The sequence below is a fragment of the Natrix helvetica genome, assembly GCF_964273705.1.
Source record: "Natrix helvetica genome assembly, chromosome: 3".
Classification (NCBI taxonomy): Eukaryota; Metazoa; Chordata; class Lepidosauria; order Squamata; family Natricidae; genus Natrix; species Natrix helvetica.
Window position 1 is genome coordinate 52,798,144 of NC_138549.1, and position 14,464 is coordinate 52,812,607.

The window sequence follows — 14,464 nt, forward strand, 5'->3', positions numbered from 1 at the left end:
CTCCTCCTCAGCTGTCCGTGTCATTTTTCCAAGACATCACGAATATAGAAAACTATATAGAAAACAACGATAGTTTCCCGTATTATTTTGCGCCCGCTTTCCTTTCTCCAGAAACAGCCGGCTCCCCCACACTGCCTCTTCCTGTTCCCACCCTGAAGCGGAATAGGAAAAAGGAATATCGTCATCTGCCTTCTAATTGGCTGTTCAGCCAGCCGGGGCACTTGGGTTTCTTTTCTCGCGCCACTTTTAGGTGCTTTGGCGCGAGAGCGTGAAGTTGAGATCTGGTTTGGGAGGGAGCTGCGACCCGCGCTTCTACAGATCCCCCCCCCCCACCTTCATTATGGAGCTGAGCGAGCGTCTGCATAACGACGATTACCATGGAGGTTAGCGTGCCTCGGGATGTGGGGTGAGGTGGTGGCGGAGGAAAGTCTCAAACCGGAGGATTGCTAACAAAGGACAGAGAGATTGTTGGTAGAAGTGAATGGAAGATTTAGATGGTGGTGGGCATAAGCCGAATCTCCGAAAGGAAGAAAGCAGCGGAACAGTAGCAGCTGTGTCTGGAAAATAAATATTTTGACTCCAAATTCAGGATAAATAGTGGCTCTGGTTCAAGCCTTATTGCTTATATCTCTCTATTGAAAGCATAAACGATTTTACTGTCTCAGTTGTAATCTCATTTAGTGCTACTGAAGAATACACTGCAGTGGTTTCATGGAGGTTTGCTTCTCAGAATGAGTGCCAGTGAAATCTTTTTTTAAAAACAGGATTTTTAAAGGAATTTAGGAATTTCTGTGACATAAGTCCAATTTCTAAAATCTCTCAAATCTTTTCAGTGATGCTCCATGAATGTTTATATGGGCCTAGAGTAATTCTTACTGACATTGGTGATGCTTACTTTCAAAGTAAAGCCTCTGAGAGCTCAGTCTTTGGGAATTATATAATGTATCTGTGAAGTTTTAATGACAATAATAAGGAAGTGATTTTTCATTTTCCATTATTTCGACTGACATTTTTTTCAACTCTAGCCTGTTATCTTGGTATTTCTTTGTCTTCCATCCAAATATTAACTACTTCTGAATCTGCTCTGCTTTTCAAGCCAAAATTGACTAAGCACTGTCATCTAGCTAGATATTTATTGTCAAGTGATTGTGCAAAGGTGTGCAGTCTTTAATTCTACTTTTCTTCTAGTGGTTTTTTGGCTGCTTTTCTCACTAAAGACTCAAATTTGTCATTTTTATGTGAATGATAGTTTCTTAGGCTCTTCAGATGCATTAAAACTATATTTCTGCAGTTGTAATATAAGGCTGAAAGAACAAAAAAAAATTTCAAGACAAGCTTTTGAGATGAAACTAGGTCAGTGGTGGGCAACCTTTTTTTTCAACTGAGCCAAATCTCGCCAAAACCACGATTGAAATTTACTTTGAGAGCCACATTTTTAAAACCGAAAATACATAGGATGGTACACTGTTTTTAGTTTCAATAAGTTTTTATTGAGAATATTCTGCATGCAAATATCCACATAGGTTGGGAGGATACAAATAACACAACTAATAAAACAAAAACTTTAGAACGATATTATTTATTGATAACGTTAAATTCCGTAAACTTTGCCTTACAATGTAGAGAAAATTACATCCTGACATTGACTGACAAAGTCACAACCACTAATGTGAACATTGGCCTTGCATTTCCTTGGATACTTTGAGTAAGTCAGGTTTGTATGTTGTTGTTCTTAATTTCATCTCTCTCTCCCACTTTCTTTCTTTTTTTCTTTTTCTTTCTCTCTCTCTCTCTCTGGCTCTTTGTCTCTCTCTCCCTCCCTCCCCCATCTCTGTCACTCTGTGTGTGTGTGTGTGTCTGTCTGTCTCTCACTCACTGTGTGTGTGTGTGTCTGTCTCTGTCTCTCCCTCTGTCTCTCTCCCCTCCCTTCCTCTCTCTCTGTCACTCTGTGTATGTGGGTGTGTCTGTCTCTCACTCATTCACTTAATCACTCACTCTGTGTGTGTCTCTCTCTCTGTCTGTCTATCTTTCTCTCCCTCCCCCTCTGTCTCTGTGTGTGTGTGTGTGTGTCTGTCTGTCAGTCTCTCTCTGATTCCCTCCCTCACTCCCTCTCTCTGTTCCTCTCTCTGTCTGTCTGTCTCTCTCTCTCTCACACACACACACACACTGTGGTCACCTTGTTGAGTGTTCCAATCACAACAACTGGCCTGCATTTATGGTATTTTGCAGCATTCTGCAGTCATAGGACCAAAATTGGTTGTCACTCGCCCGGGCTTTTGCAGAAGCTTCCCTCCGAAGCCCAAGAGGAGGGAGGGGAGCGGGCACCCGGCACACAGAAGAGCCGCATTAAAGGGTGTAAAGAGCCGCATGTGGCTCACGAGCCGCGGGTTGCCCACCACTGAACTAGGTAATGACAAGATAGTAGGTGAATCTATAAGTAGATGATTATTGTTGCAGCTGAATCACTTATCCTCATAGGCATATTGTTGAAGAAATATAAGAACATTTTGCAACTAGATAACTCTATTCATAAGCCAATACCCTCACCCAAGAGACAAACCAGGACAAAGCCATTTTGCCACAATAGGAATTACCCAACACCCTTTCAGATATTGCATCACCCTCAGAATCTTAGCTCAAACAAACACCTAGGATTTGTACTTTGCCTATAAAGAGCCAGCTATGACCCCTACATAATCCCTACATGGCCCCATGGAATCTGACAACAGCCAATAGAATGCATATTCTTGCACAAGAACAGGAAGCTCAAGTGCAAAGCCCAAGAGAAGATATAAAAACCGCTCACTCTCAACTCATTTTGGTCAGCTGCATCCGGACCACAAATGTCCTGTTCATCAATAAATGGACCCTCTTTCCAATGAGCCTCCAGCATCCATTTTGACTCCAGTGCCTTGGAACTGAACCCGATGGATATTTCTTCCACAAGATCTTGACTCTTCTGTAGGCTTGTAGGAAAAGAAGTCTGAAAAAGTGCAAAAAGTAGTATCTTAATACATTTAATTACAAAATATATTTGATTTATTAATACATTGAAACACTGAAATACTTCCTTATACAGAGCATTTCCTTTTTAAATTTAAGATTTGATGATTTAAAATAAGTTATGTTAATTCACAGCATTTTGTTTATTTGTAGTTTCAATAGGTAGAATTCTAATCAACAGATCTTTTATTTTTCATTGACACTGATATTTATTATCAAAGTTTTCACCTTGTGTCTTTGTGTCTGTTAATTAATTCCCACATGCTGTTTTTAATACTGTTTATCAATTCTGTTTTTCAGAAACAACAAATACTGCAAATCTTGCATCTTCACGTTTGCGTCGTGAGAAAAAATCTAAAAAAGGAAGGCAAGAAGCTCTGGAGCAGCTGAGGAAGGCAAAGGCTGGTGAGAAAATAAAATATGAGGTAATTAAAAAGTTGCTCTAATTTCAGTTTTCTTTTTCTTTTTAAATCAATGTAAGCATGTCATTACCATATTGTTTTATGAGTGAATGTGTCCACACATATTTTTGTATGAGAATTTATCTACATTTATTTATTAACCCAGTTTTAGGAATTCTTTAAGATGGATGGTAGCACCAATCCCCCTACAGCTGGATTCATGCTGCCTTGAATGTTGAGAGTCATAAGTGAAGAGTGTAGGAGAATGAAGCTACTACTAAGTATAGGTCTCTTATTTGTATATATAAAAAGATGCCCTGTAAGCATCAAGTTGACTCCTGATGATTGCATCTAATGTTTTTCATGGCAGTGTAATTGAAACAATTAGCTGTGGTTTTTTGGTTATTTTTTCACATTTCTTAATTTGGACAATAAATCTGGAATCTGAAAATGGTTCTATATCCAAATATATTCTATTTAGCTTCTGAGATCAGCTAAGGTCAGAACGTTGCTACAGCTTGGTTAGGCTATTTATTTAAATATTAGATATTTATTTAAATAAATATCCCAATAATGTCAGAATATCAATCCTATTTTCTTTGTTTTTATAAAAGTTACAGTAATTATTTTCTTTTTGTAGGTTGAGGAATTTACAGGTATTTATGATGAAATTGACGAAGAACAATATTCTAAGATTGTCAGAGAACGCCAGGATGATGACTGGATTGTGGATGATGGTTAGTAAAATGTTTTTTTAAAATCTTTGGGCTGATACTAAAACTTTTTCCATTCATTTTCTGGCAATGTGATTTAAACAAACTGTTATTTTTAAAAATAACAGTTTTATAAAATTTGCCTGAATCTCTTGTGAGTATCTAAAGGAAACTAATGAATATCAGTTAGTGGCATTAACTGAGCTGTTATTCTGGCAATGGGTTCAACTTGATATATATAACAACACTGCCTGAGTCTATTATTCTGGTTACTGTTCTGATACTTCAACTGTAATATTAAGAACAAAGGTAGAATTCTCTCAAAACAGGCATAGTGAGAGAGCAATTGGTTTATTCCCTTGTCATTCAATTTTTTTTTAGATATCTAGAATAAGGGAATGTTTTTTATAATAATAGAAAAAACTGTAACTACTGATAGGTCTTCAACTTGTAACCATTCATTTAGCAACTATTTGAAGTTACAACGATGTTGAAAAAAAGTGACTTGCAATCAGTCCTTACACTTATAACTGTTGCAGTGTCCCCACAGTCATGTGATCAAAATTCAAGTGCTAGCAATGAGCATGTATTTATGATGGTTGCAGCATCCAGGGGTCACATGATCACTATTTGCGATCTTCTCAAGGGTCTTCCAACAAACAAAAGTTATTGGGAGAAGCTGTATTAATGTAATGACCATGTGATTTGCTTAATGACTACATTAAGCAATTGTCCCAATTGTGATTATCATAAAATTGATTTGAATAAAAAAAACTGCTTAGATGTAGATGTAAATTGGCAGGAGTAAGATTTCCTTTTTAATTTTATCTTTAAAACAAGCCTATTAGATAGGATGATGATAGTGATTAGTGAAAGATAACCTAAGGAATTGGAATATGGACCTCCCTAGAACTGTCCCAGCCATCTAACCACTATCACAGCCAGTCTGCCCAGTCATTATAGAAAATAGTAATTGTAGTTTATTTTGAAAAACTACAGGTTTGTTATTCTACCACTGCAAAATGATGGAAAAATTGAGTGAATCTAGATCAATTTGCTTTCCTAAGTACAACTTTAATGCAAAATATAAATATAGTGACTTGGTGTAAAGAGTGACATTTTTTCATAGATGGGGTTGGTTATGTAGAAGATGGCAGGGAAATTTTTGATGAAGACTTAGAAGACAATGCTCTTAATTCTGACGAGAAACGTGAGTACATTTTTTTCAGCAACTTTTTCCAATATAAATCAATAGCAATATTGATAGCAGTATTGGGTAACTGCCTTACATAACCTAGTCATTTTGTTGGGGAAAATACATAAGAAAGTAATAGTCCGTCTTTGGACACTCTTGAAGGAAACCAATTTTCTAGAATTGTTTATATCTGGTTTCAGAAGTGCTTTGGTAGCATGTTGGATTATGTATTTCTATATTCTTGCTTATTTTCTCTGTACTTTTTGACATCTGATTAATTTCTCTGCCAAGCTGGAACTGGAGCACATTATTTTAATCCTACTTGCAAGCTGATTGCAACAGGAGTCCTGAATATCTAGTCACAATGAAATATTGTTTTGTCTTCAATACTATTATCTACATGAAATTTCTAAGATAAGTAATTCAAAATGTGACTTATTTCATATCAATATTATACTGAAATTGGGAGAGATTGTGCCTCCTAGGCCAGGTTAAAATGTTGGGCTTGACAGAGAGCAATATGATGGCTCTGAACTATGGGAAGGTGGAGCCTTATCAGTGAGTAGTGTCCATTCCTAGAAAACAGGGCATGTTTATATGCTGTGATTATATTGCCTATAAATAAATAGGAGAGAGCCAGTTTAATGTACTGGTTAAGGTATTAAGCCAGAAACCAAGAGTTCTAGTTCTGCGTTAGATATGAAGTCATCTGAATGACTTTGGGCCAGTCACACATACAAAATTCTGGGAAGCAGCCATTGGCAAACCATTTTTGAAAAATCTTACCAAGAAAACTGCAGGACTTGTCCAGACAGTTGCTATGAATCAAAAACTGACTTGAAATCACTAAACAACAAATCCTCCAAACCCAGGTGAATCCTTTAACATACTGATAAAACCATCTTGTCATTGAGGACATAGATAACTGGTAATAGAAATATCATTTGCCATATATCATCATATATGTTTCTACACAATACCATAATCATGAAACATGCATTTGATAATCTTGCAGATTTTTTATTGTTTTTTCTCTTCTACAACACATTACAGTCATTATATCAACATTGTTATGTCATCATATCTGTACATGTATATAATATTTCGCTTCTATATTTACACACCTTTATATTTATTTCTATATTTAGTTCTATTTCTATATTTAGTTCTATATTTATTTATATATATTTTTGGCTTAATTTTCTTGTTTTGCAGCCATTTATACCAATTGTTCCAAATTTCATAATATTCCGACTCTTCTTTATCTTTTAATTTCAGTGTTAATTTGTCCATCTCTGCACAATCCAAAGTTTTTTTATCACTAATTCATCCGAGGGGGTATTATTTTGTTTCCAGCATTGGGCAAATGCTATTCTAGCTGTAGTTAGTAGATGTGTTAATATGTACTTAATTTTTTTTTGTCTCCCTTTTTTTGTATCCCTTTGATTATTCCCAGCAGAAATATTTCAGGCTTGTATTTTATCTGTTCTCCTGTAATTTCCTGCACCCATTTCCAGATTTTTGTCCAATATTTTTGTGTTTCCGGGCAGGTCCACCATATGTGATAAAAAGTCCCTTGTACTTTTTTACACTTCCAGCAGGTCGGCTTCATGTTTGGGTACATTTTAGCCAATTTTGTTGGTGGTAAATGCCAACGATAAAACATTTTGTACATATTTTCTTTTAGTGCTGCTGATCGTGTTAGTTTATAATTTGTGCTCCAATTTCTTTCCCAATCCACTAGCTTTTGGCCCACGCTATCATGCAACCTTTAACTTTTTCTTCTAATGTTACTTCTAATAAATATTTGTAAATTTTCGTTATGAGTTTATTTTCCGGGCCAATTAAAATTTTATCTATTTGTTGTAATTCTGTGTATATTCCATATTCTTTTACATCTTTTTTGTATCTCGATTGTAGTTGGAGATTATGACCACCAATCTATATTTATATTTTGCTCCTTTAATTCTTGATTTGTTTTCAAATTCCCTTGGCTGTCTAAAATTTCACTATATCTAACCATTTTTGATAGATCTAGTGTATTGGGATGTGTCATGGCTTCCATAGTGGAAAGCCATGTCGGTATTTTCATGTAATGTTTTTCTCTAATTTTATTCCAGACCTGTATCTATCAGTGCATCTCTAATATAGTGTCTGTGAAAGTATTTTTGTTTCTTTTTACCCTCTTCCCTTAGGAAAAAATGCCATCCCGTTTGCATCCCGTGGCCCTCTAATGTTAGTATTCTTTTATTTTTTAAATTTATCCAATCCCTGATCCATGTTAGTGCTGCTGCTTTCTAATAAAGCTCCCAGTCAGGGAGTCCCATACCACCTCTGCTTCTGTCATCCTGTAGAGCTTTCAACTTTATCCTGGCTTTCTTCCCTTGCCATATAAATTTTAATATAATCTTATTCAATTCAGTAAAAAAAATATTTCCTAATTTTATGGGGATTGTTTGAAATAAGTATAATATTCTCGGTAGTACATTCATTTTTATCGCTACTGTTTTCCCTAATAATGATAGTTGTAGTTTCCCCCATAAGTCTAGATCCTTTTTTATTTGTTGCAATAATTTTGTATAATTATTTTCTTTTATAGTTGAGCACTTTGCAGTTAGCCATATTCTAAGATATTTAACTTTCTTTGTCACTTGCAGTCCTATTATTCTTTCTAATTCTTTATTTTGTTCTTCCTTCAAATTTTTAGTTATCATTTTAGTCTTTTCTCTATTAATCTTTAACCCTGCTACCTCTTCATATTTTCCTAATTCTCGCATTAAGCTATTTCCTGTTTCTAGTGGGTCTTCTATAATGAATACCAAATCATCTGCAAAGGCCTGAATTTTATACTCCTCTTTTTACATTTTAGTTCCTCTTATCTCCAAATTTTGTCTAATTCTTATTAGAAGACTTTCAAGTGTCAGGATAAAGAGCAGAAGTAATAGTGGGCAACCCTGCCTTACTCTTTTCATTATTTTAAAAGTTTCTGTACTTTCCCCATTTAATAATATATTTGCCCTTTGGGTGGAGTATATCGTTTCTATTAATCTTTCAAATTGGTCCCCTAATTTCATATTCTTAATTTGTTGTATCATGAATTCCCAATTTAAATTGGCAAATGCCTTCTGTGCATCCAGAAAGACAAGTGCCACTTGTTTCTCTGGATGCACCTCATAGTACTCTAAAATATTTGCTATTATTCTAGTGTTATTCCTGATTTGTCTTGTTGGGAGAAATCCATTTTGGTCTGGATGTATATAGTTATTTAATAATTTTTTCAATCTCTCCGCTATTATTGTTGTGAATATTTTATAGTTGGCATTTAACAACGAGATTTGCCTATAGTTTTGAATCTGTTTTTTATCTGCACCTTCTTTAAATATTAATGTAATATGTGCTTCCCTCCATGAATCCGGTATTTTTGCTTTCATCAGTGCCTCATTTTACATCTCCAACATCAAGGGTTCTATCGATTCGTTCAATTCATCCATTATTTTGTACCATTCTGCTGGGAATCCATCTGGGCCTGACGTTTTATTATTTTTCTGTTTCTGAATCGCCTGTTTCAATTCTAGTTTTGTTATTTTTTTTGACAACATTTCTTTCATATCTTCTGTTATTGACGGGGGTTCTTCTCCATTTAGATATTTTTTTATTTGTTTTTCACCTACTTGTTCCCCTTTATACAGATTCTCAAAGTACTTGTATGCAATCTTTTTCTTCTCTTCCATTGTATGTTGTAGTTCACCAGTTTCCTCTTGCAGTTGATATACTAATCTTTTTTCTCTTTCTTTTCTCAATCTATATGACAGCCACCTCCCCGGTTTATTTGCTTGCTCAAAGAAGTTTTGTTTTGTTAGTTTTAGGCCCTTTACCATTTCTTCCTGGTCTAATATATTTAATTTATGTTTTGCTAACATTAAATCCTTTCTAATTTTGTCACTTTGTGGCTTGTTTTGTAATTCTATTTCTAAATTTTTAATTTCCTTCTCTAATATCTTCTGTTGTGCCCATTTTTCTTTGTTTCTTTTTGCTGAATACGCTATAATAATTCCATGGGAATAAGCTTTCATGGTGTCCCATAAATTTTGTATAGATGTCTATTCTTTTGTGTTTTCTTAAGGAATAATTCCAATTCGTTTCTACATTTTTGAATAAATTCTTTTTCTTTTAATATTTGCAAATTTAGGATCTACTTCATCTAGTTTTTATTTCCCCCTTTCCAGATTATCTTAATGGGGTTGTGGTCTGCCCAAGTATTTGGTAATATTTCAATTGTATTTCCAGGTGGATGAGAGAGTCTTCTAAGTTTTTGCTTGATGTTTTCATCTGCTGTTCAACTAAGTTTAGTTTCTTCTCTGTTCTGTTCTTTTTTCTATCACTTTTATTGACTGTTCATTTTTTTCCCAGTGTTTCTTATATAATTCCCATTTTGTCATCTAATTTCTGTATGTCGTTTTTAACTTCATTTTTCATTTCACTCATCTCTATTTTCATTTCATTCATATCCGTTTTCAGTTCACTGTGGTTTTTAGCTACTGCCTCTTGAAACTTAATCATAGTTTCTTGGATAGTTAGCAGTGCTGTCTGCACATTTTCGATATTCGATCCAGAGTTTGGTTTTTCCAATGTAGTCATTTCTTCTGTTGACCTTTGGGATGCTGGAGAAGCAATCAATACCTTTGTTGCTGGATTTTTTGCTGGGTTTACAATTGTCTTTTTTCCGGTTCTCAGTGTAGTTGTGATATTTGCCATCTCTTTTAAAGTTTTATCTTGTTCTTTTAGTATCTTATATATGTTATCCAAAATTAGCATCCAATATCTTTCCCTTCCCCCCCCTTTAAATGATTCTAACTTAGCTTGTTCTATCTATATTAATATACAAACAGTACTCTTAAAGCAGTATAAGCGACTTAAATAATATCTATAAGTTATTCAATAATAACTGGAAATAGTAAAAAAGAAGTAAACAAACAGAGAGGGAAGGAGAGAGGGAGAAAGCCACAGTGCTCATTCATAGCTCATTCATATCAACAGTACTATATCTTAAAGGTACGATTATTTCATTGTATCCTTAGTATGATTACTGGAATTTAACTCAGGTATTTATAACAGACATATATAATATATAAGAATATCCACAAGCTTTCCACTTGCTTGTTTATGAATATAAATATTGATTTGAGTACTTATTTATAGGTATTATAAATATATATAGATATTATATATAATTGTAACTTATTTCATTAAACTATTAATGCAGTCACTTCATTCACCACTTTTTCTTTAAGTTCTGGGTTGAGTTACTTTCTTTTCAGTCTTCTGTTCTAAATGGTTCTAAATAATTTCAGCACAGCTGTTGCATCAGCCTCTTCCCCTTCCGTTTCGTTGTTCTCTTCTCTTCTTAACTACTATCTGTCAACCGCTGCTCTCAAGCACCCCACAGTTCTCCAAGTCCTCCCTCTTACTTGATTTCTTTTCACTACTTGAGTCTGTATGACTTAGAGTCAGTTCGTACTCTTTCTTGTTGTCTCCCCTCCGATCGCTCACTTATGCTAATTAGTTCTTCGGGCCGGTCTTTGCCTCTAAAAATCTGCCGCTTTCACTTCTCCAAGTGGCCTCTCGGTTATAGGGCTCTCTCACCCGATCTCTGAAGACTCACTGCTTTGCCTGTTCTCCTCTACGATCTTCCCTTTCTGCCCACACTCACCGCTGTTTCCACTCGCAAGCCATTCCACTAATCCACTCAATGACACAACAACAAGTTTATTAAATTCTTCCTTCCCCTTTTAGATAGTTTGTCGAGACTTCAAGTCCGCCATTGAAACAAGGCAGACGCTTGCGCGCCGGATTAAAAGGATATCCCCACATCGTAACGGGTGACTCCTCCTCATTAGTCCTAGGGTTTCCCTACTCCTCCGAGTCTCTCTCCAAGATCGGCGTACCCCCGAAGGGATTCTCCAAATGTGTAGTTTGGCATAAGAAGTCAGAGCCCTGATTTCTTCCCCACACTCGTCTCGACATCACCACCGGAAGTCCCCATTTGATAATCTCAGTTACAGCAATAATTGTTCTATGGAACTGCTTTTATGGAAATCTGCTTACTGCAAAAATGAAGTTGCAAAGTTGCTACTCACAATACTGGTGAGACAACTGCTCTGGTTGGTAATTTTTAATAGATAGATATGTATATGTTACGGTGAAAGACCGAAATCTGGTGAATGTCGACATTCACCGGTGAAAGACCGAATATTTCATTACATCGTTTTACATTCACCGGTGAATGTCGACATTCACATAGTCGCTTGGTGTATGTCTGAAAATACCCTTATCCTCTCGACACCCTTACCCTAATCCTCTTACCCTAATACCTCGGCTCCTCGCTTCCTTTTAAGCGTCTTCTTAAGGATCGCAGGTTTAAAAAAAAAAAAACTCCGCGAATAGAAGACGCTTAAAAGGAAGCGAGGAGCCGAGGTATTAGGGTAAGGGGATTAGGGTAAGGGTGTCGAGAGGATAAGGGTATTTTCGGACATACACCAAGCGACTATGTGAATGTCGACATTCACCGGTGAAGGTCCGAATGTAAAACGATGTAATGAAATATTCGGTCTTTCACCGGTGAATGTCGACATTCACCAGATTTCGGTCTTTCACCGTAACATATACATTATACGATTACCTTTTGAGGTGCAGAAGGCATAAGAACCAGAAAACCAAATAAATGAAAGCGCAAATTAATCTCTTTTTACCATTCACGTTTATTGAGTTATCAAATTCCACTTCATTCAGTTTGTTTTTACATTTCATTTGATATACCCAGGTCTTATTTCTATATAATTTATCCCTAATATAAGTTCTTTTATACATAACTTGCAATTTCTCAACTCTTGATTTTTGCTACATTGATCACTGAGCTTGATCAGACTGAGACGATGTCTTAACTCAGTCTTTGCATCAGTCTTCACACAAAAAGAAACTATAGCCCAACCTACCAAAAACATAACTGTAAAAGACAGACTACAAATAAGAATTAAAATAAGCAAGAAAATAGTAAGAGAACATTTGCCTAACCTTGATGAATATAAATTACCGGGTCCTGATGGATTACATCCCAGAATTCTGAAGAAGCTGGCAGATGTTATCTCAAAACCATTGCATCATATCTTTAAAAAATCTTGAAGCAGTGGAGAACTACCAAAGGATTGTAAAAGAGTTGATATGGTTCCCATCTTAAAAAAAAAAAAACAGATCCAGGAAACTATAGACCAATCAGCCTAATATTGATACCCGGGAATATACTGGAAAAATCAATCAAAAGGATCTGTGAACTTCTAGAAACAAATAAAGTTATAACTAGAAGCCAGTATGGATTTGTTAAAAATAGATCATGCCAAACCAATCTTATTTCATTCTTTGACAAAGTGATTAATTAGTAGACCAGCGAAATGCTGTGGACATAGTATATTTAGACTTCCGCAAGACATTTGACAAAGTAGACCACAATCTTCTACTTGGTAAACTAGAAAAATGTGGGATAGACAGCATCATCACCAGATTGATTTGTAACTGGCTGACAAACAGTACTCAATGAGTAGTCCTTAATGATACTGCATCTACATGGAGGGAAGTAAGCAGTGGGTACCACAAGGTTCTGTCTTAGTCCCAGTACTCTTCAATATCTGCATAAATGACTTAGATGAGGGAATAGAAGGGGAACTCATCAAATTTGCAGATGACACTAAGCTGAAGGAATAGTCAACACCCCAGAAGAAAAGCTCAGGATCCAAAAAGATCTTGACAGACTTGAATAATGGACCCTATCCAACAAAATGAAATTTAGTATGGAGAAAAGCAAGATTTTACACTTGGGCAAGAAAACCCAAAGTTTATAAGTACAGATTAGGTGAAACCTGGCTCAAAAACAGCAAAAACAAACAGAGACCTTGAGGTCCTAGTGCATTATCATTTAGACATGAGCCAGCAGCCAAAAAAGCTAATACAATCCTTGATTGTATAAAGAGACACAGATTCAAAATCATGTGAAATATTAGTACTGCTTTATAAAACCTTGTTAAGACCACACCTGGAATACTGCATCCAGTTTTGATCACGACATTACAAAAAAGATGTTGAGACTTTGGAAAAAGTGCAGAGAAGATGATTAAAGGCCTGGAGATTAAAACATGTAGAAGGTTTCAGGATTTGGCTACTCTAGAGAAAAGAAGGACTAGGGGGGACATGACAGCAATATTCCAGTATTTGAGAGGCTGCCACAAAGAGGAGGAGGTCATTTAATTTACCAAAGCATCAGAGGGAAGGATAAGAAATAATAAAGGGAAACTAATCAAGGAGAGAAGCAACCTGGAATTAAGGAGAAACTTCCAACAATGAGGGCAATTAACCAGTGGAACAACTTGCTGTCAGACATTGTGCTTCATCACTGGAGGTTTTTAAGAAGAGACCGGACAATCACTTGTCTGAAATGGTACAGGATCTCCTGCAGGGGTTGGATTAGAAGATCTAAATTTGAACTCTTAGTGGATTTATATCAGGTGATGTGTATTTGTGTAATGAGGGAGGGCCTCAGGCAAAATGTGCCAAAAAAGATTTAACTGACTCTGAAAAGTCAAACATTGTAAAAAGTCTTTCAGAGGGATGCAGAGCTCCTGAAATTGCTGAGATATTGGGGCATGATCACAGAACCATCAAATGTTTTGTTGCAAATAGTTAACAAGGTCACAAGAAACATGTTGAGAAAAAAAAACATTAACTGTCAAAGATTTAAGAAGAATCAAACATGAAGTTACCAGGAACCCATTATCCAGCCACCACCGAACAAGACACATAAGTTGAAACGGTAAGACTGGGCCAAGAAATATCTGAAGACAGATTTTTCAAAGGTTTTACGTACTGATGAGATGAGAGTGACTCTTGACAGACCAAATGGATAGGCCCGTGGCTGGATCAATAATAGGCACAGAGCTCCACTTTGACTCAGACTCCAGCAAAGTAGAGGTGGGGTACTGGTATGGGCTGGTATTATTAAAAAATGAGCTAGTTGGACCTTTTTGAGTTGAAGACTGACGCAAAATCAACTCCCAAGCCTACTGCCAGTTTTTAGAAGACACTTTCTTCAAGCAGTGGTACAGGAA

At 36.0% G+C, this 14,464-nt stretch overlaps 1 protein-coding gene across 2 annotated transcripts in view; it reads left to right on the top strand.

Annotated features, from left to right (window-relative positions):
- Window positions 1-213: 213 nt before the first annotated feature.
- POLA1 (DNA polymerase alpha 1, catalytic subunit) overlaps window positions 214-14,464 on the top strand; it is a 511,093-nt gene continuing 496,842 nt past the window's right edge. For both annotated transcript variants that reach the window (XM_081949269.1, XM_081949270.1), the window contains exons 1-4: window positions 214-383; window positions 3,304-3,428; window positions 4,045-4,141; window positions 5,247-5,327. In XM_081949269.1, the coding sequence (XP_081805395.1) occupies window positions 341-383; window positions 3,304-3,428; window positions 4,045-4,141; window positions 5,247-5,327 (346 nt within the window). In that variant the 5' untranslated portion in view covers window positions 214-340. The remainder of the gene's footprint in view (window positions 384-3,303; window positions 3,429-4,044; window positions 4,142-5,246; window positions 5,328-14,464) is intronic.